This window comes from Saprolegnia diclina, assembly GCF_000281045.1.
Source record: "Saprolegnia diclina VS20 unplaced genomic scaffold supercont1.32, whole genome shotgun sequence".
Taxonomy (NCBI): Eukaryota; Oomycota; class Saprolegniomycetes; order Saprolegniales; family Saprolegniaceae; genus Saprolegnia; species Saprolegnia diclina.
In genome coordinates this window covers 321,656-341,994 of record NW_008246099.1, presented here as the reverse complement: position 1 = coordinate 341,994, position 20,339 = coordinate 321,656, and the positions used below count along the sequence as shown (strand labels likewise).

General features: G+C 58.6%; 8 protein-coding genes across 8 annotated transcripts; 3 read left to right on the top strand and 5 right to left on the bottom strand.

Moving 5' to 3' along the window:
* Positions 1–304: 304 nt before the first annotated feature.
* Positions 305–3,728, bottom strand: SDRG_09834 (hypothetical protein). The gene is made up of 12 exons (XM_008615787.1): positions 3,152–3,728; positions 2,849–3,103; positions 2,624–2,795; positions 2,436–2,560; positions 2,062–2,391; positions 1,933–2,013; positions 1,545–1,886; positions 1,184–1,498; positions 979–1,140; positions 789–930; positions 589–740; positions 305–540 (listed from the first exon to the last, which is right to left on the bottom strand). The coding sequence occupies exons 1-12, from the start codon at positions 3,680–3,682 to the stop codon at positions 433–435; spliced, it is 2,715 nt and encodes a 904-aa protein (XP_008614009.1). The 5' UTR covers positions 3,683–3,728; the 3' UTR covers positions 305–432.
* A 769-nt stretch (positions 3,729–4,497) lies between these two features.
* On the top strand, positions 4,498–5,266 carry SDRG_09833 (hypothetical protein; the record flags this gene model as incomplete). The annotated part of the gene is made up of 4 exons (XM_008615786.1): positions 4,498–4,515; positions 4,565–4,755; positions 4,803–4,946; positions 4,996–5,266. 4 exons carry the CDS (start codon positions 4,498–4,500, stop codon positions 5,264–5,266), a joined length of 624 nt encoding a protein of 207 aa, XP_008614008.1.
* A 221-nt stretch (positions 5,267–5,487) lies between these two features.
* SDRG_09832 (hypothetical protein) lies at positions 5,488–7,045 on the bottom strand. Its single transcript, XM_008615785.1, has 4 exons — positions 6,739–7,045; positions 6,491–6,694; positions 6,152–6,447; positions 5,488–6,095 (listed from the first exon to the last, which is right to left on the bottom strand). The coding sequence occupies exons 1-4, from the start codon at positions 7,009–7,011 to the stop codon at positions 5,603–5,605; spliced, it is 1,266 nt and encodes a 421-aa protein (XP_008614007.1). The 5' UTR covers positions 7,012–7,045; the 3' UTR covers positions 5,488–5,602.
* A 786-nt stretch (positions 7,046–7,831) lies between these two features.
* SDRG_09831 (hypothetical protein) lies at positions 7,832–8,983 on the top strand. The gene is made up of 5 exons (XM_008615784.1): positions 7,832–8,047; positions 8,095–8,283; positions 8,329–8,559; positions 8,606–8,674; positions 8,718–8,983. Exons 1-5 carry the CDS (start codon positions 7,838–7,840, stop codon positions 8,943–8,945), a joined length of 927 nt encoding a protein of 308 aa, XP_008614006.1. The 5' UTR covers positions 7,832–7,837; the 3' UTR covers positions 8,946–8,983.
* SDRG_09830 (hypothetical protein) lies at positions 8,904–11,047 on the bottom strand. Its single transcript, XM_008615783.1, has 2 exons — positions 9,770–11,047; positions 8,904–9,718 (listed from the first exon to the last, which is right to left on the bottom strand). Exons 1-2 carry the CDS (start codon positions 10,982–10,984, stop codon positions 9,071–9,073), a joined length of 1,863 nt encoding a protein of 620 aa, XP_008614005.1. The 5' UTR covers positions 10,985–11,047; the 3' UTR covers positions 8,904–9,070.
* Positions 11,048–11,081: 34 nt separating this feature from the next.
* On the top strand, positions 11,082–13,304 carry SDRG_09829 (hypothetical protein). The gene has a single exon (XM_008615782.1). It carries the CDS (start codon positions 11,478–11,480, stop codon positions 13,263–13,265), a length of 1,788 nt encoding a protein of 595 aa, XP_008614004.1. The 5' UTR covers positions 11,082–11,477; the 3' UTR covers positions 13,266–13,304.
* A 323-nt stretch (positions 13,305–13,627) lies between these two features.
* SDRG_09828 (hypothetical protein) lies at positions 13,628–14,279 on the bottom strand. Its single transcript, XM_008615781.1, has 2 exons — positions 13,971–14,279; positions 13,628–13,920 (listed from the first exon to the last, which is right to left on the bottom strand). Exons 1-2 carry the CDS (start codon positions 14,243–14,245, stop codon positions 13,689–13,691), a joined length of 507 nt encoding a protein of 168 aa, XP_008614003.1. The 5' UTR covers positions 14,246–14,279; the 3' UTR covers positions 13,628–13,688.
* A 746-nt stretch (positions 14,280–15,025) lies between these two features.
* SDRG_09827 (hypothetical protein) lies at positions 15,026–19,070 on the bottom strand. The gene is made up of 6 exons (XM_008615780.1): positions 18,670–19,070; positions 17,858–18,615; positions 16,784–17,765; positions 16,445–16,738; positions 15,871–16,400; positions 15,026–15,819 (listed from the first exon to the last, which is right to left on the bottom strand). The coding sequence occupies exons 1-6, from the start codon at positions 18,980–18,982 to the stop codon at positions 15,142–15,144; spliced, it is 3,555 nt and encodes a 1,184-aa protein (XP_008614002.1). The 5' UTR covers positions 18,983–19,070; the 3' UTR covers positions 15,026–15,141.
* Between the last annotated feature and the right edge of the window lie 1,269 nt (positions 19,071–20,339).

The following is a 20,339-nucleotide window of genomic DNA, read 5'->3' as shown; positions in this document are numbered from 1 at the left end:
AAGAATTCAGATTCGACCAGACCACGCCAAGCAGATCCCAATGTACCAAGTAGGTTTGTCCTCTCTATACGCTATCGCAGTGTTAACGGCTGCTTCTGCACGCAGCCGAAGGTGGCTCTGGCGGTCATGAAGGCGTGCTCGACCAGCTGCTGTAAGTTGCGCAGGAAGCGTGGTTCATGCGGTCCACACCCTCTCAGACATATTGGACATATTGCGTCGGCAAGCAGCAAGGTGCGCATGCCTATCGTCGCAAGTGACACTCGGTCGTATCGATTTGCGTATCAGAGCTCCGCAATCGGAGAAATGGCCAACTCGTAGCAAATGCTCTTAGCATCACGAGAGAATCTTGGCTCATTACAGGCCAAGTTATGACGAAACATGCGCAAGAAAGGATTCTCGAAATGTGGCCGGCTACAGGGTTCGAAGCGGCTCCTACGCGTTGCCTTGCAAATGCTTGGCGATGGTGAGAATGTCGCGCACGACACCCGTCGCACTCGCGCTGCCGCCCGTGCCACTGCCCGTCAGCGTCAGCGGCCGGTACTATTGGAGATTAGCACAAACAGTGTTTTGAAATCGAGTACGACGTACGCTGTATTCGACGGTCGTAAAGCCAACCGAGATTTCGTCTTTTTGAGTTCGGAACGCTGGATGCGCTTCGTCGACGACCTGCGGCTCCACGGACGCACGCACGGTCCCGAGCGCATCGAGCTCGACCGCCGCCACGTAGCGCACGCGCTTGTCTACACGTGTCGTCAGAAAACTCTGGATATTACAGCGGTTGAGACAACCGTCGCGGCGCGCGGGGTCGACGTACGTGGCTGCAAACGCCGCATCGTACGTCTGCAGCACCGAGATGAGGCGGCCAATCTCGACTGTGTTTTGCTCCCATCGCACTTGCTCCAGAATCTCGGCGGGTACAAACGGCGTCACCTAGTACCCATATCCAGTGTACGGTTCCTGTATTTGAAAACAGCGTACCGCAATGTGGTCCAGGTCGACCTGCACACCCAGTGCGCGAGCAAATAGCTTGATTTTGTGTTGCATATCGGCGCCACTGAGATCCACAAGCGGATTCGCCTCCATGTAGCCCTTATCCCATGCGCTCTGGACGGCCGTCGACAAGGCATCACCTTGCATGACCTACATGCCATAAAAGACACTGGATTCCAAACACTGGTTGTACCTGGTCGGCAATGTACCCGAGGCAGCCGCTGAGCGCGGCGTCGACCCGCCGCAGCTGGTCGCCGGTTTGGAGCAGATTCGCGAGCGTATCGAGCACCGGCAAGCTCGCACCGAGCGCCGCATTGTACAAAAAGAAGCACGGGCTCGAGTTCAGGCGCTTGGGCGACGCAATGTTGAGCGACGTTGTCGCTGGCAGCGCGTTGGCCGAGACCGAGTTGGACACGACAACGTGGATCTCGTTGGCAAGGCACTGGGCGTAGAGCTCGCCGTTGTCGGACCAGCCCGAGCAGTCGACCAGAATCGGACACGAAAGGTCCTACATTTCACTCATTGAAATACAGCGTCATGGGAGTGTTACGTACATGCAATGCCGCCAAGTCGGCCGCGGACGGCAGCGCATGCGTCGCCGCGCCGGGGCTGTGGTGGTAGGATGGCGCACTACCAAGCAACGGCGGCGTCATGCACGACCCGATCGTCGCGCGAATGTCGGCAGTCGCGAGGCCTTTTGCGTTGAACTGGAAGCCGGCGCAGCGCGAGCCAAAGCCGACGATGTGGAACGCAACATTGTGGCGCTGGCGGTACGTCTCGGCTTGCTCCTCGAGCTTGTCGAGCACGGCGAGCGAGATGCGGTTGCAGCCGAGCAAGACGATGCTCACGGCCATCGTGGAAACGTTGAATGCGTCGTGCACCCGCCGTACGGCCAGCTACACACACGCCTGCAACCTGACGTTTGTATATAGAAAGAGGTACCTTGGTCTGCGCACCTTGGATGATGCAGCTCAGCGACCGCGAACTCGTGCCTTGGCCGACCGCCAGCACATCAATGCCGGCCTAATGGTACAAACATATATAATCTGCAACCCTAGCCCTCCAAGATACCGAAGCGAGGGCCGAGAACATTTTGGCGCCGTTCGTCGACGCCTTGTTGAGCTTTTCACCGACGATCGAGAGCATGGTGACGGGGCTTTCGACGTTGAGCGCGTCGACTTCGTTGCGCTCGAGCTCGAGTTTGAGTTCGTCGGCAATTGCGCGTCGCGAGAGGTCCTCCTGCGAAGCCGGCACAACAATCGAAATCGATTGGCCGTGGGCGGCGCGGATCGAGAGCCAAATGCTCACACGGTGCTGCTCGAGACACTGCACGACGCGGGCGCCGACGTTGGTGTAGCCCAGCTCAGACCGGTCACCTTCTTGGAGGATACGCGTCCGCACCTAGTTGTACGGTCAAGAAACCAAGCTGCAGGATCGATGGCGACCTCGATGAGCGAGAGGTTTTCGAGCGACGTGGTGCATGTGACCGCCTTGTCGATGGTTGAGAGACCGCTAATGTACGTGCCGCCGCCTTGCGGGTCCATCGTGTTGCGAATGAGCATCGTGACACCTACACGCGTTGGATTTTCAGATTTCAGATTTTCAGATTTTCAGATTTTCAGAATATCGCAACCAGATTTGATGAGCGGCAGCATCGTGCGCGTGTGAAACATGCGCGTGCCGTAAATTGCGAGCTCGAGGGCCTCGTGGTGGCTCAAGTGACCGACGGACGTTGCGCTCTGCACGATGCGAGGGTCCGCCGTCATGACACCAGAAATGTCCGTGTTGATGACCACATAGTCGGCCTAGTCATGACACCAGTAGCAACACTTCAAGGATACCCTTGTGTGGATGATACCTGCAGCGACGCGCCAATGATCGTCGCCGTGTAGTCCGAGCCGTTCCGACCGAGTGTCGTCGTGCGCCCGCAGGTGGACTGTCCGATAAAGCCCGTAATGACGGGAAGACGGTCGCCCCACGTCGCTGCGAGCGCGACCAGCTTGGTCTTGGACGTCTCAAAGTCGACGGCCGCGCTGCCAAAGGTGGCGTCAGTGGTCACCCACGTCCGAGCATCGACAAAGACGGCGGGGACACCGTTCGCCGTCAGCAGTCGCTAGCAGACATGTATTCATGCTCTGTATCCATCAACTAGAGAACATACCGCAACGATCGTGGCTGAGATGCGCTCGCCAAACGACAAGATCGTGTCGAGCGCCGCTTGCGTCTTCTCGCGCAAGAGGCTCATGCCCAGCAAAAGCTGTCGCAGAGGAACGTGGAACGCGGTGATTTCGTCCGTCATGTCGACAAACGAAGCGTGACCGTCGCCCAAGATGCGCGTCTGCGTCTCGTTGGCGTTCTGCACCGTGATGGCTTGGACGCGGTCGATGAGAAGGAGCGCGTCGTCAATGTTGCCAGCCGCCGCAAGCGCGGCGGCGTCGAGCAGCAAGTCGGTGTTCTTGGCCATGGCCGACACCACGACCGCGATCACGCGACGGCGCTCGGCCTTGACCAATGACACGAGCTGGAACAAGCGGTCCGGCGACCCCACCGAGGTGCCGCCAAACTTGTAGACGTTGCGCACGCCGAGCGTGTGGTCGAGGGCGGGCGAGGCGAGGTCCAGCGGCGGCAGCGCGTCAATCGACGATGGCCAAGGCATCGCAATTGACGCCGACGGCGACGTGAACCCAAACATCGTAGTATGTTGTTGTTCCTATGAGATCTGAGCGCTTGAAGTTGCCATCCATGTGAATGTGCAAACTCGCGTATCTTGCGCGCGCCAAAGTGTTTTTTATTTAATTGCATACATTACGCCAGTGTATCCGATCTCGCGAAAAAAAATAGCCGTTCCCCATTTTCATTTCGGACAAAACGGTGCGTCGATGTAGGACACAAGTCCTATTTAGGACTGTAGCGAATGGCCCCGTCGATCGACACCCAAGCACCACAGACGACGACCTGCCAGCACGACGGCCCTTGGCCACACGAGACCAATGTATACAAGAGATGCCTGATGACGAGAGCCATTCATTCCACCAAGGCTCTCGACGCGCCCAACGCCAGTCAATGCGGCAGAGCGATGATGGCAACTACGATCGAGGTCCTTTGTGCTGCGCACCAGAGCGCGAGGCCACGCTTGCGAGCAAAAGCAGGCATGTGCTCCCATGCAATCTTGTTATCTCGGCAACTATGGCCCCGTTTGCTTGCTCGGAGGTTGCGGTTCTGGTCCGTCAACTGCCAGAAATATGAAGTCCTCGATGAGGACGCCAGTGCCGAACGACACACCCTCGTCGATCGTTCGTCAAGCCCCAAAAATCTAATTCCACGCTGGTCGCGCAGTCCTCGGTACCATGAAGATCGTCTGGTGGCGCCATTTGTCGAGGTGTGTAAGAGTGAATGCGTTGGAGGAGTGTTTGCGCTATAGCATGGCACGTGGAACGACAAGAACTGACTGCGTGAGGGTAATTTCAAGATGGCGATGTTTCAATTTTGGAAGTCTCGTCACTGTCCATGTGGACGAGCTCGCGCGTTGATCGCGAGTTGTGCATTCCACCTGCTGAGCAACAAGGACAACAAGGCGTCTCCTGCGGCCGTCAGCTGCTGGCCAACGTCTGACGTCCTCGGACGGCTGCGTATTGACCCGCCCTCCGACCGTACCACCCTTGGCTACGCGGCGACCGAAGCCTACGTCGCGTGCACAGCGCTCACGATTGCGCCGCTGATCGCAGACGCTTGGGTCGCCAGCGTGGACGCGCTTAGACGCACCACGTTTGCGAGTGGGGCGTCACTACCCAGATCATTCTTGGCTTGCGTAGCCAGCCCACTAAGTTTACTTCCCAGGACGACGATGACGAGACGGCAGCGCTAACCGGCGACGCCCAACTTGACCAAGCCCGTCTGAAGAAGGTCGTGCACACGCTTCTGCACCGCGCCGCCTCCAAGCCGTTCAACGAGACAACGTCCGGCATGGTACATCCACGCCGTACCGCGCACCTCGACAAGACGCAGCGTGATGATCATCGACTCGACAAAGACGCCCAGCAGGGCTCCTACGGGCAATCTACGCACGTCTACGGCCGAGACGAACGACCAGATTCTTGCGATGCAGCAGCAAGAGCAGCGCCTTGCGCACCAGATCACCGACATCAAGGTCGTTGTCGAGCCCATGGTCAAGAGCGACAATTTTGACGCAACAGTGAGCAACGTCATGCTACCGATGTCCTCGCAGAAACCTTCTCGCCGTCACCCGTTGGCCAAGCGCTCGATGTTGTACCGGTAGTTGGAGCTACGCGAGCTGTCCTGAGTCACCTGACGCATGATCAGCCAAGGCTAAACGCCACCAGAGGTCTCCAACGAGCAGTGAAATAAGCTGCGCAACGCCTGTGCCAAGCGCTACTCTCCCTCGTTTGTCCAACAATATACCATCCAGCAGCAACATTGAACGACGGCAACGACAAAGCTTTGCAGGTTGCGCTCCAAGAAGACACCACAAGTCGCATATTCGGGCGCCGCCCAGTGAACCGAAAACGCCATCTTGAAGCCAGCTTGGCCTTTGCAAGTCGCGAGCTCGTACCGGTGCAAGTAGTTATAGCAGTTAAAAAAGAAAACAAGAGGGTTAGGCCAGGTGGAAGGCGGCGCCGTAGCCCGACGGGGTCTCGGCTTTGGGCGGGCGCACGACGTTGACCTCGAACCCGCAGTCCTCGATCGCACTGCAGAGCGCCTTGGTCGTCGCCGTGCCCGAAACATACGCACACTTTTCGTTAAAGCCGATAAAGACGCGGTGCACGCCGGGCACGAGCTCGAGCGCGTTCTGGACCGTGTTGCCGCAGTTTTGCATGCACATCATGCCCCCGATCGAGAGCACTGTGAGCGAGTCCGTGTCGTCGAAGCGCCACGCAGCCGGTACCATACCGGACGACTTGCCGCTGAGCGTCTTTTCACTTTTGAAGAGTGCAAAGCCGACGCCAAAGCCGAGAATCAAAGCAAAGAAGAGGCCCGTGTCGTAGATCATGACGACGAGCATCGCAAAGTACGCCAAGGTCATCTGCACCATGTAGAGCAGCGTCAAAATGAGTTTTCGGCTCCGCTTGCCGAGACTGTTGTAGCGGCTACCAACAGCAGCGTTCATACCTAGCGCAACACTCGACTGTATACGAGAGGCTACCTGCTACGGGCCTTGACAAAGGCCATGCGAATTGACTCGCGGGTTTGGACGAGGTATTCGTTCCCGAGCGGGAGGAGGAAGATGCCTGTGAAGGCCAGCGCGTACTTGAACGGCGTGTCGAGCACCCACGACTGGAAGAAGAGCTTGACGCACGTGCCATGAACCGTCGATTGAAATCCCGAGAGCATGACGGACGCGCCCGTGCAAAAGGGCGCGTCGGCCACGACTTGCGCTGGTACCTGGAACGCGTCCGGGCAGGTGCGCCCGCCGCACATGACGCTTTGCACACCAAAGTACTAGACTGTTATGAGCGCACAGAGGTAGAGGTGAAAGACGTACAGGCTGCGATGGAAGCGCCGCGGCGAACGCCGACTTGGTCGTCTCCGAGGCAAAGTACAGCTTCTGGCCGCGGGCAAAGCAGAGAAAGCGCGCATTGTCGCTGGTGATGGTTGCGCCCGAGACAGGATCCAGCAGCGTCGTGTTGTTGCTGCAGTCGGCGCAGCCCGGCGCGCACTGCGTCACGTCGGTTGCCACGTAGTCGCTCTGGCATACAATGAGCTCGCGCAATGCACAGAGCAGGCACGTACCATGGCAGCGCCGAGAAGCGCAGGGTGCGAGAAGGCGTGGATGCCCGCTGCAAAGTTGTCGCCGGTCGTCATCGAGCACGTGAAGAGTCGCTGGCCGTGCTTCATCTCGATGTACCAGGCGTCCTCGGCGTTCATGTTGCAGATGGGGCAGTGCTTGCCGTTGCCCATGGGCATGTGGTCCATGCCATGCATGTCGCCCATGTCATGCATGTGGCCCATGGCCAGCGCGGCCAGCGCGAGCACGATGGCGACGACTGCTCTTGCTTGCTGCATGCGAACCTTCGAATGATCGCCCGGGAGGTTTCCGGTGCATAGACTCGGAATAATTTTAGCCAATCGGATGGCGAGAAACCCGCGTGTAATCAGTTGCGCATAAAATGAGGTACCAAAAGGCAACTAGAAGAGGCGTCCAGCAGCCGGCCATTTCGAATTTCGCTGCGATCGACTGGTTAGAGCCGACGTAGACCCAAGAGCGACTAAGAATTCACTCAAACCCGAGTTTCCTTTTGCTGCTCCCACGTTTCTCTTGTCTGAAACCGTGTACCTCGTCAATCGACAACAACATCGACAAATGCTGCAGACATCCATCGAGTGCAAGGTATTAGTTGGACAAGGTCCTCGTTGCCAGCATAAGCCCGTTGAATTTATTTATTTCGCCGACTTCATCCATGGAAGGAGACTGAATTCGTGGCGCTTCGACCTTGATCACATCACAACGTTGAAAAAGTGTTGACAATTTGAAGCAATTCTCAAGGAACTGCTGATTACATTTACCATGATCCGACGCGCAACAACTCGACCGCGTCTCGTGACCGTGACCGGGTCAATCAGATCTTACCGACCCTTGCTATAAGATAGCGTCGCGACCAGCTATCACAACCCTCGGTGTGCGCGAAATTGTCGCCATGTCGGGGCGCTCGTGGCACCCAAGAGCTCAGGCGCCTGGTCGCTCCACCAGCAATAGTTGAACCCACCGTGGACGAGCCGCAATTGTTGAAGTGGACAGCCGACCCGTCAGCAATTGCGTTATCCGGATACAAGTGTAGAGAGGCAAAGTTGTCGTCGCGTCGCAAGGGCTATTGACACAATGTCTGTCGCCATGGCCGAGCGACTTGCCAGCTATGGGGTCGTATTGCTCTTAGTCTGTGTGGTGACTTCATTCTGCACTGCGCACCAAGTGCTCGAAGAGACGTATTGTCCCCTCTGCAATATGGTGGTCATTCCCGAACTCAACCAGACGTGGGAGGGCAACCAAGCCATTTACGGCTGCGAGATGGCTGGGCACATGGACCTCCTTCGCACACTCCCCGTACCATATCTTCTTGCTCTGTCAGGCCATACAGATGACATGCCTAGGAGTCTATCCTGCGGTCACCTGAGGTCGTTGACCCCCATCACTTGCCCGAACCCTACGCGAGCGCCGGCGTCGCGTGCCCAGTCTGCGGCAGCCCACACGTGCACGTCTCCATGTCGTGGGGGTACCAAGGCAACCAAAAGCTCTTTGCTTGCTCGGAAGCCCATGCCAAACTCATCAAGGCGCAGCCGGTGCGCCACCAACCCCATCGTACCTCATCTATTATTCGTGTCTAGTCGGCGTACTACACCGTCAAAGCGCCCAGCACGCGTGAGACGCCGCTCTGCGAACACTCGACCGTCATGTTTGACGGCTTCCAGTCCTTCGTCGGCTCGTCCTGCCCCAAGTTGTTTCTGCCGACATGGGTTCTCTCGAGCGAGCTCAAGTACGCGCTCGGTTTTGCCCTTGTCGTGTTGATTGGCATTCTTGTCGAGTGGCTCGGCGAATTCCGCGAAGATGTGGAGAAGGTGGCGTTCTCGTCGTCGACGACAAGCTTTGACCATGTTGCAATAGCGTATGCTGCATCACTATGCAGCGTACGAGGCCTGCCGTCAAGCCACGCCTAGCCTTCCAACGTCCAAGGTAGTTTTGACACAAGGGACGGTAGACTACACTGGACCTATAGCGACCATCGACCCCGCCAGTTCGATTACCGCTCTGGTGCGAGATCGTTTTGAGCGTGCTCTACATGTTAGCGCTGACGCTCGGGTACCTCCTCATGCTCGTCGCAATGTTGTACGAGACAGGTCTCTTTGTCGCCGCGATCCTCGGTCTCGGCGCCGGCTTTTACCTCTTTAAAGACACGGAGCAAGCCGAAATGTCGGGCAACATCGACCCGTGCTGCTCGACGTGAAGTCATTTAGCGACTAAGTTATATACACCTACTTGCACCCTTTGCTTGGTCACCAGACCTAGACGCACACGACGTGACTGGACACGGAGCTGGTACAAACTGAAATGTATCAACGATCACGTAATCTAGCTGCTTTTGGTCGGCGTCTTATGCAGGTACTTGCGGTTGGCATACGCAAACGCGCCCGTCAACGTGAAGACAGCGCCAAAGAGGAAGACGACCATGCTCCGGGGGTACATGGGCGCGTCCTGCGCGTCGCGGAGATTGCCGGGGGGTAGCAGCTCCCCTGCTGGCGCCTTTGGACGCGCGGCCTCCTCATCCGCTTGCGCGGCCTCCTTTTCGGCCTTTCTAGCCGCGGCTTCCTCGCGCTGCTTGCGACCCGTCGAGATGTAGCACGTCTTGCCTTCGTAGCCCACGTCGCAGACGCAAGCGCCGTTGACGCAGTCCCCGTGCTTGCTGCAGTCGTTGCGGCGTGAGCAGAAGGGCGCGTCCAGCAGCTCGCTCGGCTCTTTCGCAGCGTGGTTTGAAAATGACCGCAAGTACGCGGCAAAATTCTTGTCGTGGGCACTCAAGCCGCCCGCGACAAACTCGTCGTACGCCGAGTTCGCTGGGTACACGAGGTTGAACTTGCCGCGGCGCGCGTGCTCGGTCGCCGCTTCAAACAGCGTCTGCGCCGCGTGCTTACTCAGCCATTTCTCGCAGCGCCAGCAGTTTATATCCCAGAACTGCGACGCCTTGTCCTTGCACTGCTCGGCACAACGGGCTGCGTCGAGCTAGATTCACCCAATATGTTTAGAGTGCACCGTCGGTCGGAGGTTCGATACCTGTGGCGGACTATTTCTGTCGCTTGGTGACTGGACGCCGACCATGTGCAAGAGATCGTGTACAATTCCCTCCTTCATCGCAGCGTCCGTGCCGGACGCAAAGTACTTGGGCGCGAGGTTGGGCGACTGGTTGACCTCCATGAGCCATGGCTTGCCGTTGTCTTCGACCATAAAGTCAAACCGGTACATTTCAAAAAAGTTGCTCCCGACGTTGTCTTGAGCTTGGCGGTGCTGGCGACGGTACGTGCGCTCCGCGTCGAGGAAGTGGGCGCGGTTACCAGCAATGATCTTGACGACGTCGCCGTAGATCTCGCGCTCAAACCGGTCAGCGTCTAAGCCAATCGTCTCGAGGTGCTTTTTGAGCACGCCAAAGTGGCTTGTGCCTTCGCTCGTTTTCGAAGGCAGCTCACTGTAAAAGTCGCGCAGCGCGGGCATTTCCCAGGGCGGGAGGTACTCGTCGACGACGTACGACTCGAGGTCGGCGGCGTTGTCGAGCGAGACGGGGTACGGGAGCTTGCACATGCGCAAGAGTGCATTGTGGTAGATGTAAATGCGCAGCGGGTCGATCGACGTCACTGCCACGTAGAGACCAATGTCAAACTTGTGGCCCGAGATGAGCAGCGGCTCAATGCACTGCGCGACCATGTCGTTCGTGTGCATGTGCTCGCCAAGCTCCTCCATGCCGCTGAAGAAGCGCACGCCGCGGTGCGCCTGGCTCTTTAAGAGCCACCGGCGGTTGTACAGCGCGTCGTCCGGCTTGGTCGCGACAAGCGGGTCGTCGCGCCGGGCGCGGAACGCCGCCGAGAACTCGTCGACGTCTTGCGGCAGTCGATATTGTGCTGGAATAAAGTTGAAGTCGAACTTGCTGTGCTCGGCTTGCAGCCGCAGCTGCGTCTCGTACACGTGGCCTTTCGAGACGAGCACAAAGCTGCCGGGGAGGTGGTTCACCTTGTGCCGGCGCTTGAGCGGCCCGATCGCGCCCAGCTGCACATACTCGTAGCTCCAGATCAAGTCGATGTCGTCCGTGTGTTTGGCGGCGCGCCACGAGTCGGCGTCCTCGCTGTCGTATTCGGTGATGCCGAGCGTATCAAAGGCCTGGAGCAGCGGCCCGAGGTGGAAGCGCGCGGTCTCTGGCAAGAGAAAGGTCTTGGCTTTGCGGTCGCCAGCGACGGCGACCGCTGCGCACGCTAGCGCCAACCAGAGGAACGAGCGCATGGGCGAGACGCGTCCGATCGGCAACTCTGGGATCTTCCTACGTTGCACTTGCGTGAATTTCGAAAGATTTGGGAAAGATCGATTTTTTAGAAAGGCAACGACGCTGACTAAACGCACGCAAACCTTTCCCGCCTCGATAATCGAAGCTCGCTGGAGTGGTCGCCGCCGCGACGCGCTGCTACTCAAGGCACCAATGTATCGCGTAGCTTGTGTTGTTGACACCAGCCAACCCCCGATGCACAACTGCGCTGAGCAGAAGGCGCGTTTGTCGACTCCCAAACGCGAGGACTACAGCGAGGCTGCCGCTGCGAGGTGACGACAGCATGCTGGTGGACTGGATCACATAAGAAGCGGGACCGCAAGCCTACTGACAGGCCGTGCATGAGCTGGGGCCTTTTGCAGCCATGGACGGGACCTCGAAAGTTGCGTGCGTCTAGTGTCGCGCGACGTCGTATCGGAACACGTGTATTTTATCTGGCGCATTCGTGCAGCAATGGCGGTTGTCCGGGGCCTTCTCGCGTGGCTAAGCTGCTGCCTCATGCTGCTGCCGGGCGTCTCTGCGCGGGACGCCCAGCGGCCCAACAAGGTGGCGCTCCTGCCCGACGCCGACGTTGATGCCAACGGGCCCATTCGGCGGGCGTTGTACCTGCATGGCATCAGCGAGCTGCAGCTCGACGCGCCCTCGTGGACGGCGGCAGCCGATACGGCCATGTACGATCTGCTCTGGTCGAACGAGGCGCCGCCATCCAACGCCCTCGGCGAGCTCGCACCTCGCCACCGAATCAATCATCTGGACGGCGCCGCGGTCTTGACTGAGAAGCTCCACCGCTCGCACGCGGCGCTGCAGCGGCAATTCGGTGCCTTTGACTTTGGCTTTGTCGCACCTGCGTTTCGCCTTCCGCAGGACAAACCAGCGCTCCTACAAGCGATCCGTGACGTTCTCAACACCCCGCTGGTGGCCGAAAAGGCCACCGTCGACGCCGCGTACAATCGCCGCTGGCTCGTGCACGCCAGCGGTCACACGTCGCTCCTCAAAGGACTGCCGCAAGTGCAGAGCGACGACGTCCCACCGGACGCCGTTGTGACCAAGTACGTGGAGCCACTCCTCATCTCGGGCCGCAAGTTTGAACTTCGCTTCTTCGTGCTCATTGCATCGCTCGATCCGCTACGTGTGTATGTCTACGACAATGCGCTTTTGCGCTTCTGCACGCAGCCGTACCCGACAACGCTTGATGCGAGCGCCGACGTCGCCTCGTACATTGTCGACGACAACGACTACCTCCCGCCGTGGGAGCTGCCCGACTTGCGAGACTACTACACCGAGCTGCCGTCGTCGGCCACCGAGGGCAGCAACCACTGGCGTGTCTTGCAAGCATACCTTCGCGACCACAATATCGACGTCGATCGCTTTCACAAAGAGACGCTCGGCGCGATCTCAAAGCTTATTGCGGGGCGGCGCCAAATGCTCCTCGACGCAGCGACGACCAGCGGCGCGTTTGAGCTCCTCGGCTTTGTGTTTCATATCCAAGACGACGGCCAGCCTTTTCTAGACCGGGTCGAGCGGTCGCCGTCGCTCGTGCCCCGGCCAGTGTTTGCAACCGGCGCGGAGACGGGTCTCCTCAACAACGTAGCCGCCGACGTCATCCAGCTCGTCGGTGTCCGTGCGCCCAACGAACCGGACCTCCAAGAGGCAACGCTACTCGCCTCGCCAGCGTACTGCAAGAGCAAGTGCCGCGACCAGCTCGCCACGTGGGATATGACCTGTTGGCGGTGCCCCGGCTGGTTCTCACCGCCCGTCGCCGCGCAGCTTCTCGGTGGCGCGACCGAGTACAGCCGACGAGGCACGTTCCAGCTCCTCTTCCCGAGCGTTCAAAAGACAGACGCCAAGTTTCTCCAAGGCGGGCGCTCGATCCACGACGAAGCCTTTTTTGCGTACATTGCGTCGTTTGCCACTGCGGCGGCGGGCGGCGCCGTCGACCCGACCGTGCTCTGCGTCAACCGCGAGCAGTGCAGCGGCCACGGCGACTGCATCAACGGCCGATGCCGCTGCGACCTCGGGTTTGAAGGGTTTACGTGCTACATCCCGCGCGATCCCAACATGCCGGCGTGGACCGAAGCGCCAGTGCAACTACAAGGCGCCAACCTGCGTGCCGCCGGGTCGACGATGTCAACTCGCCCGTCATTTACGCTCGTGGCGCTCGGTCTTGGCGTGGTTTGCTTTGCACTCTACCAGGTCGCGCTCAAGTACATCGTAGTTGCGCAGGCGGAGAAGGACAATTAGAGCTTATCGGAATATCAAGTTGATATGATGTGGTATGTCTGTCATACATGGTTTGGCTACATGTAAGAGCGCCACTCCCCCGGGCACATCGCAGAGCAGGCAGTGTCGGGCATCCGGGCTGAGGAAGTACAAGCTAGACCGGACCGGCGCAATTTTCAACGCAACATGGTGCACAAAATCGCCGTAGCGCGGGAGGACATGAGCGGGTTGCCGTAGTGGGACAAGTGCAGCAGCTCGGCTGAGTTGCTTGTTATAGGAGACGCCAAGGTGACGATGTACACTTGTTGGTACCGTGAGACGGGGTGCTGCGCATTCGAGAGATCTCTAGCTCAACGCATACAACCTTTGACGAGCTCAACGAGCAGGTCTCTTGGACACATAACATTTGGCGCCCGGGATGCACAACACCAACCAAATTTACGTTTACTGCATGCAATAGGGACAGACGCAGAGCCAATCGCGCGTGGTCTCATTCGATATTGACGCACAGCGCGTCGGGACGAGCTCATCGACGGGCGGTGCTTTGGACTCGTCGATCTCTTTGACAAACAGGTCGGCGGGCAACGTCTCTGTCAACGGTAAATCTCGCAGCGCGTCGGACCACGACAAGGTCTGGTGTGCTGCGTCTGTAGTACTGCGGTTCGTCGCTGCTCGCCTACATGAAGATCACGTTGACATGGTAGACAATGGCCCGAAGCGGCCTACCACTCTGTTTTGATAGCTCGCGGGCGCTGGTGCCCGGTCGGCTGGCACGCCCGCGACGGCTTCCGCCACGTCTCGTGCTTGCTCACTTGGGTGGTCGCCAAGCGGGCTTGACGGCGCAGCTTCTGCTTTAGGCTGACGGTAGCCTTGTTGGCCTCGTAGTACGCTTTCGAGTACGCGCTCTTCTTCCTTCGGCGCTCCTCTTCCTTGGCCGCGGCCTCGACCTCGGTCGTCATATTTCCAAGTGCACTTTCGCCGTATCCGGATCTGAAGCGCATCCGGACATTCGAACCCAAAATTCGGACAATCTGCACAGTGGTCGGTCGGCCGCTACATGGACCCGTTGACGGCATGGAGTTCCCTAACTGTATCACATAATATTAGTATTTCTCTTCACTATATTACAGCAAAGAGAAAGACTCGACACGACGAAGAAGCGTACAAGCTGCAGCACTGAGATGCAGGACGAGGCCGGTACGTGGCAGCGCCTCATGCCAGCTGCGTCCTCTTGACAGGTGCGGTCCCCTGACCCTTGCCAGCCCATGACACAAGTATGGGCCACAGGAGTTTCTTTACCGTCCATCGTCGACAGGGCGCCCGCTTGCAACCACCCTGCCGTATGACACGTGCGGTCCGGTCGGGGTAAGTTCAAAAGCGATGAAGCCGCCGACCGCGACGTCTGGAAAGATTTTACCGACCGTGTCGTCCCGTGCCTCACTCGCAGCCACAAACGTCGTAGGGCGGCGACAGAAGAGCCAAATGAGCCCCCGCGCCGCTGCCGGCGCAGCCACGGCCCGGCGAGCGCATGAAGAAGAAGGAGATTGCTAGTCAAGAAGGAGATTGCTAGTCTCTACGCACTCTTTGTGTAATTATGAAGATAACGCGAAACATGGTCATATATATATAAAACCAACGCTTAGCGCCTCAAGATTTCGCTTCACGCAAGCCAACCCTTTTCGATACGACTAGCGTTACATCCTTTCACGAGGCGCTGCCACGTCATAGTCCTGTGGGAACCGCCAATCCCAGCAAGATCGCATCAGTGGGCGCAACAACCACAAGTCGATATGCGACAACATGTCGTCGACTGCTAGATGGGCACGCCAACCACATCGCTGCCCAACGACAAGTCGGCCGCATGTTGATTGGAATATCAATACAGTTTTCAGAGTTCTTATTTGAGCGGCGCGTGGCAGAGCGGGCAGTTGTTGAGGTCGCGGATCTCGTGCTCGATGCACGCGTGGCGGCACGTCTTGCAGAGGTACGTGCGGTGGTCAAAGATGGTCGCACCGCTCATCATGCACGTTTGGAAGCTCATGCTGCACTTGTCACAGCGCGTGGCCCACTCCTTCACCGCGTGCTTGCAGCCCGGGCAGTCGTACGGTCGCGATGGCGGGTCTTGCGGCCGCGTGCTCGCAAAGATGTGCAGCGCCAAAGCTTCGAGCGCCTCCTTCTCTTTCTCTGTTCCGAGAACGCTCTCGAGGTTGATGAACGCCCGGCTGCACTGTTCATAGTACTTGGTGTAGTATGCAGCAACCGCAATGAGCGAGTAAACCTCGCGGCCATCCAGCAAGTCGTCGTACGCACCGAGCTTGAGGCTCGTCCGAAGCGCGCGCTCGGGCTGGCCCTTGTACAGCTGCCGGTGCGCGAGCAACAGCAGGTGGTACGCCTCGGCGCCGCGCCACGCATTGTCGAGCGACCGGCTCTCGCTCGTTGCTGCGTCATGGGCCACAAGACTCTCCAGCGTCTGCGCGGTGACTTGCGCCGCGGTCGCGCCCGCTGTTTTGGTCGCGAGGGCTGTCGTGTCGAGCATCTTGCGTCGAAACCGCTCGACCTCCAACGCCGACAGAATCTACATGTTCCATGGGTACATATTGTCTGTTTCCATCCTGAAAACGTGTACCTGGAGCTTCTTGGCGCGGAGCGGGTTGCGCCCGACGTCCTTGGCGAGTTTTCCCAAGAGCTTGGCCGCGTCCATGCTCTTGTTGGCGCGACGATATAGCTCGATCGCTTGCAGCGTCTTGCCGTTCCGGAGCAAGTGCGCGCCGTACTTGGCAAGGACGCTCTCAATTTGAGGAAAGTTGTGCGTCTCGGCCAGCGCCACGGCGCGCTCCCACTCGTTCAGGAGCACGCAGCTGTCGATCGCTGCCTTGACGTCGTGGAGCTTGAGGTACGCGTTCACGGCGCTGCTGCAGAGACCCGCCCGCGTAAACTTGCGGGCCATTTCGTCGAGGAGCGGCGAGCCTTCGGGCAAATCGTTGACGAGCGCGTCCAGCGTCGTAAAGTCGCCGAGCGTGTAGTGGCACTGCACCAACGCTTCGGTTTCGTTCGACTGGGCGTAGTACTTGATGGCCTTCTCCCACTTGTGCCGGTCGGCGTAGTAGTCCCCGATCATCGTCCATGCTTGCGTCTGCAGCGTGTCGTCGCCGCCGCCTACAGCACGCTTTGTATGTATATCCCTTGGATAGTCCAAATACCCGACTGCACGAGCTGCAGCACGCGGAACCAGTCGCCAAGACGCTTCCGGAGCTCAATCGCAAGGTCCTTGCGGTCGATCTTCCGGTACAGCGCTTCGGCGTCGTCAAACCTCTGAAAGTACGCTGCGACTTCGGCTTTCTGTTTGGTGCGGTCGTTGAGCAGCTGGAGTCGCTTGACGTACTGGATGCCGTTGTAGTCGCTGCACTTGACAAAGCCGCGTTCGGCCATGGCAAAATCGAGCTGCTCGAGCGCGGCGTCGGCAAGGAGGCGCCAGAGCCGCGGGTGCGGGTGGTCTATGTGCAATGCAATCGGATGCACTTGATACATTGATACAGTACCTTGGATAAAGTCACACGCTTCGGCCAGACCGACGTTCTCAAGGAGGTTGCGTGCGTCGCGCAGCGACCGGGTCTCGTAGTCGATGATGAGACTTTTGTCGGTTTGATCGGGGCTGCTCAAGATATCGTCGAGCAACGCCGCTTTGACTTGAAGGTCCTTGTACGTGCAGAGGTACCCGGACGAGAGCACGGGCTCTTCGGCTTCGAGCGACCGGTACACGTACATGCGCGCTTTCTCCATCATGACAAAGAGGTCCGGGTTGTCTTCGGCCCACATCATGTCCCATGCGTCCTTCTTCTCGAACGGCAGCATCTTGGCCGGGAGCGGGTTCGTGTTCCCGGACGACGTCCCGAGCTCCATGAGTGTGAGCACGTTGTTGATGTCGATGATGCTCAACTGCGACGAGTTGGAGTTGAGCGCGAGAAGCTGGGGCCGGCATGGCACAATGTACTTCATTTCGAGCGAGATGTGCGGCAGCGTAAAGCAGTGCAGCATGCCCGACGCGCGCCCGACCACGAGCCACGCGTCCGACGCGCACACGGCGACGATCGGGTCCTCGAGGGGCCGGGGCATGTAGCGGAAGCCTTCGACGTCGCTGCCTTGGCTATCGTCGACGTAGAAAATGCGCTCACGGCCGCCGCGCCCAACGTCGCCGAGCTTGGCCGTCGACGTCCGGTACTGCCACACGTAGATGGCGTCGGCGGCCGCTGCCACGACAAAGCGCGCCGTCATGTGCAAAAAGAGCGGCTCGAGATCCAAGATCTTGGTTTCGATCGGCGACCCAATCGTATCGCAGAGCACGAGCGAGTACTGCTTCGTGGGCGTCTCGGGGCCATTCTCGCCGGCGTAGAGGTTGTCGTTGACGACTTTGGCGCAGAGCACACAGTTGTCGCCCGCCGCCTTGATCGACAGAAGCGACCGAACGTTCTTGATGTACCGCTCGTCCGACCGCGTGTCCCAAAACACGACGCAATTCTCGACCTACATAGCACTCTCAATCTCAAACCCAAGTGCAATCTCAAACCCAAGTGCAATCTCAAGTGCAATCTCAAATGCAATCTCAAATTGCGTACCTGCTCGGAGCGGTTGTACGAAAAGACGAGCGTCGACGCATAGTAGCCCCACTTGTAGTCGGGCCGGATGTTGGCAAAGTAGATGTGCGAGTCGACGGCCAAGCAGATGCGGAGACCGGTACCTTCCCACGCCAGCGCCTCGATGCGGCTGCCCGGCACCTTGAGCGACCGCAGGTATCGGCCAAACGGATCGTAGAACTGGACAATGTTGAACTCGCGCACGTCGCCGGCGTTGGAGCGCGTCGACTGCGTGCCCGCAAGCGCCAGCACCGTGCCGTCACAGTTCCACTTGCACTGCGTGAGCTCGACGCCCGTGTCGATGAGCACGGCGGCCTCGTCGAAGCGCCCGCGGGTGATTTGGACCTTGCCGTCGGCAAATGCGATCGCGAGCGTCGGCGCGTCCTCCGAGACGTGGCCTTCGCAGCCGTCGTACCAGTGGAGCCCAATGATCTTGTATTTTTTGTCCTTGGCGTCGACCGCGTAGAGAGGTAGCGTGCCAATCTTGCTGCCCGAGCCGTCGTGGATGCTCACCTCGCCTTCTTTGGTCACAAACACGAGGTGCTTGCCGTCCGGCGACCACTCGACAAAGCACAAGTCGACCTTCATCTCTTTGCCCCAGAGGCGGTTGCCGTCGACGGACCCGACGATGACGGCGCCGTCTTCGTACGCGATGCAGATCTTTTGGCCGTCGCTGCTCCACTTCATGTCCTTGACGACGCTCTTGTTGCGGTTGTTGATCATCTCCTCAAACCACATGCCTAGCATATAGATGCTTACTCAGCTGGCATCGGAGAGCGGGACGGCCAGTATACCGCGGTGCATCATCCAGACAATGATGAGGCCGTTCTCGTCGCTCGTCGTGAGCTTCTTGTAGTTGGCATTCCACGTCGCACAGACGACCGAGCCCGCGTGGCCATCCAGCGACTGGTTCATGGTCAAGTTGCTCTGCGCAGCGATGCCACGCATGCCCTTGCCTTCCTTGGAGGTCGCGGACTCGAGCTTGAGCACCTTGAGGAGGCCGCTCTGGCCACCGCAGGCGATCCAGCCTTGCTCCGGGTTCCACGACGCACAGCAGAGCTGCGCGCCGTTCGGGATCGCGATCTTCTTGCTCAGGAAGATGAACATCCGACTGCGACGACTCGCGCAAGCGACGCGATCTTTGCCGTGTTACACCAAGATTTCGGAGCGCGTTTTTTGCGTTTACCGTGCGTTTTTCGACGTTTTTCGCGTTTTTCGCGTTTTTCGCGTTTTACACGACGCCGCCTTGGTTCCAACACCCTACGTAGATGTGTTGAAGCGTCAAAGTCCAGGCCGACTGCCACCACTGCAACGTCATAGAGCAAGGGTATATACGATCTCTTCTATACATTTGCATCGAGGGATCCGCTCCCAGTCGAATTCCACGGATGAAAACCGAATGCGTTCTGTGTTCTTATTCGATGAGAATGGGCTGGCACACCCGCAAAGAAGGGAGGGAACGCTTCGACGTGTCAAGACGGATCTGGTAGTGCTCTGGATCTGGCCATCGTTCCAGATTGGCCACGATATTGCGGTTCTAGCCTTATCTGGCTTGGGTTGTTATTGTGTGTTCTCAATCAACTACACATTTCAAAGATAGAGGACTTCCGACTGCGGTCGTGCGGGTGCGTTTTCGAGCAGCGAGAGTGCAGAATCGCTTGCCAGAATCTGTGGGGAAAAGAAGTACGAGATATACGCGCATATCCGTTCGTTGTGCATCGAATGGCAGAGTCGGCACCGCACAAGCCCGACGCTTGGGTCTGCTTTTGCTGTCGACTCGACACAGAGTGTCAAAGGGTCGGACGGAAACAAGATCTTAGCAAAAGAAAAGAAGGGTTCAAGGTTCGGCCGTCGCCGATCCACGCGGCGCGGAGATGGCTGCAGTGGCGTCAGCGCGGGCGTAGAGAAGACGCACCGCACATCCTTCCAGAGACGTCGCCTAGCGTCAACACGGAGCAGATCCTCAAGAACGTGGTGGTTGGTAGCTCCGTTGTGGTCAAGCCGGCGTCTTTTCTAGCCCAATCGATAAAAAGTTGGGCTAGAAACGACGACTCGGATGCCAAAGCATCAATCATGATCCCGCATTTTGGGTGCAAAGTCATGTCATTGACAGCGATCCTTTATGCGTTGATGCGCGGCGCGTCACCCGATCAAGTGAGCGCCCAACTGCGCGGCAGGGAGAGAAGCCGCGGCTCAGATTGCACTTCAAGCGATCGATGATGATGATCCGGTGTCCACCTCGGCGGCAATCGAACGACGTGCGACACGCGGCACGTGAAAAACACTGGCGTTAGCATTTCCCACAGCGCGCAGGAAGTGGCTCGGGTAGCTCGCGCCGATGACTCATGCGCTGCCCAAAGATCTCACTTGGTCGTGCCGACCACAGCCTGCAGCAGGTCCTGCCAATTTGCACATACAAATTGCAAGTTTCAATGTAACTTCAATCGCGTGGCGACACGTGTGT

Bases quoted from the DNA above. Each gene is read 5' to 3' on its own strand.
- SDRG_09834 (XM_008615787.1), bottom strand. From the start codon at position 3,682: ATGTTTGGGTTCACGTCGCCGTCGGCGTCAATTGCGATGCCTTGGCCA. The intron at 3,104-3,151 runs GTATGTTCTCTA...CATGTCTGCTAG, and splicing joins TCTCAGCCACGATCGTTGCG to CGACTGCTGACGGCGAACGG. The intron at 2,561-2,623 runs GTTGCGATATTC...CAACGCGTGTAG, and splicing joins GCTGCCGCTCATCAAATCTG to GTGTCACGATGCTCATTCGC.
- SDRG_09832 (XM_008615785.1), bottom strand. From the start codon at position 7,011: ATGCAGCAAGCAAGAGCAGTCGTCGCCATCGTGCTCGCGCTGGCCGCG. The intron at 6,695-6,738 runs GTACGTGCCTGC...ATTGTATGCCAG, and splicing joins CGCTTCTCGGCGCTGCCATG to AGCGACTACGTGGCAACCGA. The intron at 6,096-6,151 runs GTAGCCTCTCGT...TGCTGTTGGTAG, and splicing joins TTTGTCAAGGCCCGTAGCAG to CCGCTACAACAGTCTCGGCA.
- SDRG_09831 (XM_008615784.1), top strand. From the start codon at position 7,838: ATGGCCGAGCGACTTGCCAGCTATGGGGTCGTATTGCTCTTAGTCTGT. The intron at 8,048-8,094 runs GTACCATATCTT...TGACATGCCTAG, and splicing joins ACCTCCTTCGCACACTCCCC to GAGTCTATCCTGCGGTCACC. The intron at 8,284-8,328 runs GTGCGCCACCAA...ATTCGTGTCTAG, and splicing joins AACTCATCAAGGCGCAGCCG to TCGGCGTACTACACCGTCAA.
- SDRG_09830 (XM_008615783.1), bottom strand. From the start codon at position 10,984: ATGCGCTCGTTCCTCTGGTTGGCGCTAGCGTGCGCAGCGGTCGCCGTC. The intron at 9,719-9,769 runs GTATCGAACCTC...GGGTGAATCTAG, and splicing joins ACAGAAATAGTCCGCCACAG to CTCGACGCAGCCCGTTGTGC.
- SDRG_09829 (XM_008615782.1), top strand. From the start codon at position 11,478: ATGGCGGTTGTCCGGGGCCTTCTCGCGTGGCTAAGCTGCTGCCTCATG.
- SDRG_09828 (XM_008615781.1), bottom strand. From the start codon at position 14,245: ATGCGCTTCAGATCCGGATACGGCGAAAGTGCACTTGGAAATATGACG. The intron at 13,921-13,970 runs GTAGGCCGCTTC...ATCTTCATGTAG, and splicing joins CGAGCTATCAAAACAGAGTG to GCGAGCAGCGACGAACCGCA.
- SDRG_09827 (XM_008615780.1), bottom strand. From the start codon at position 18,982: ATGTTCATCTTCCTGAGCAAGAAGATCGCGATCCCGAACGGCGCGCAG. The intron at 16,401-16,444 runs GTATTTGGACTA...AGCGTGCTGTAG, and splicing joins GCTGCAGCTCGTGCAGTCGG to GCGGCGGCGACGACACGCTG. The intron at 15,820-15,870 runs GTACACGTTTTC...TGGAACATGTAG, and splicing joins TCCGCGCCAAGAAGCTCCAG to ATTCTGTCGGCGTTGGAGGT.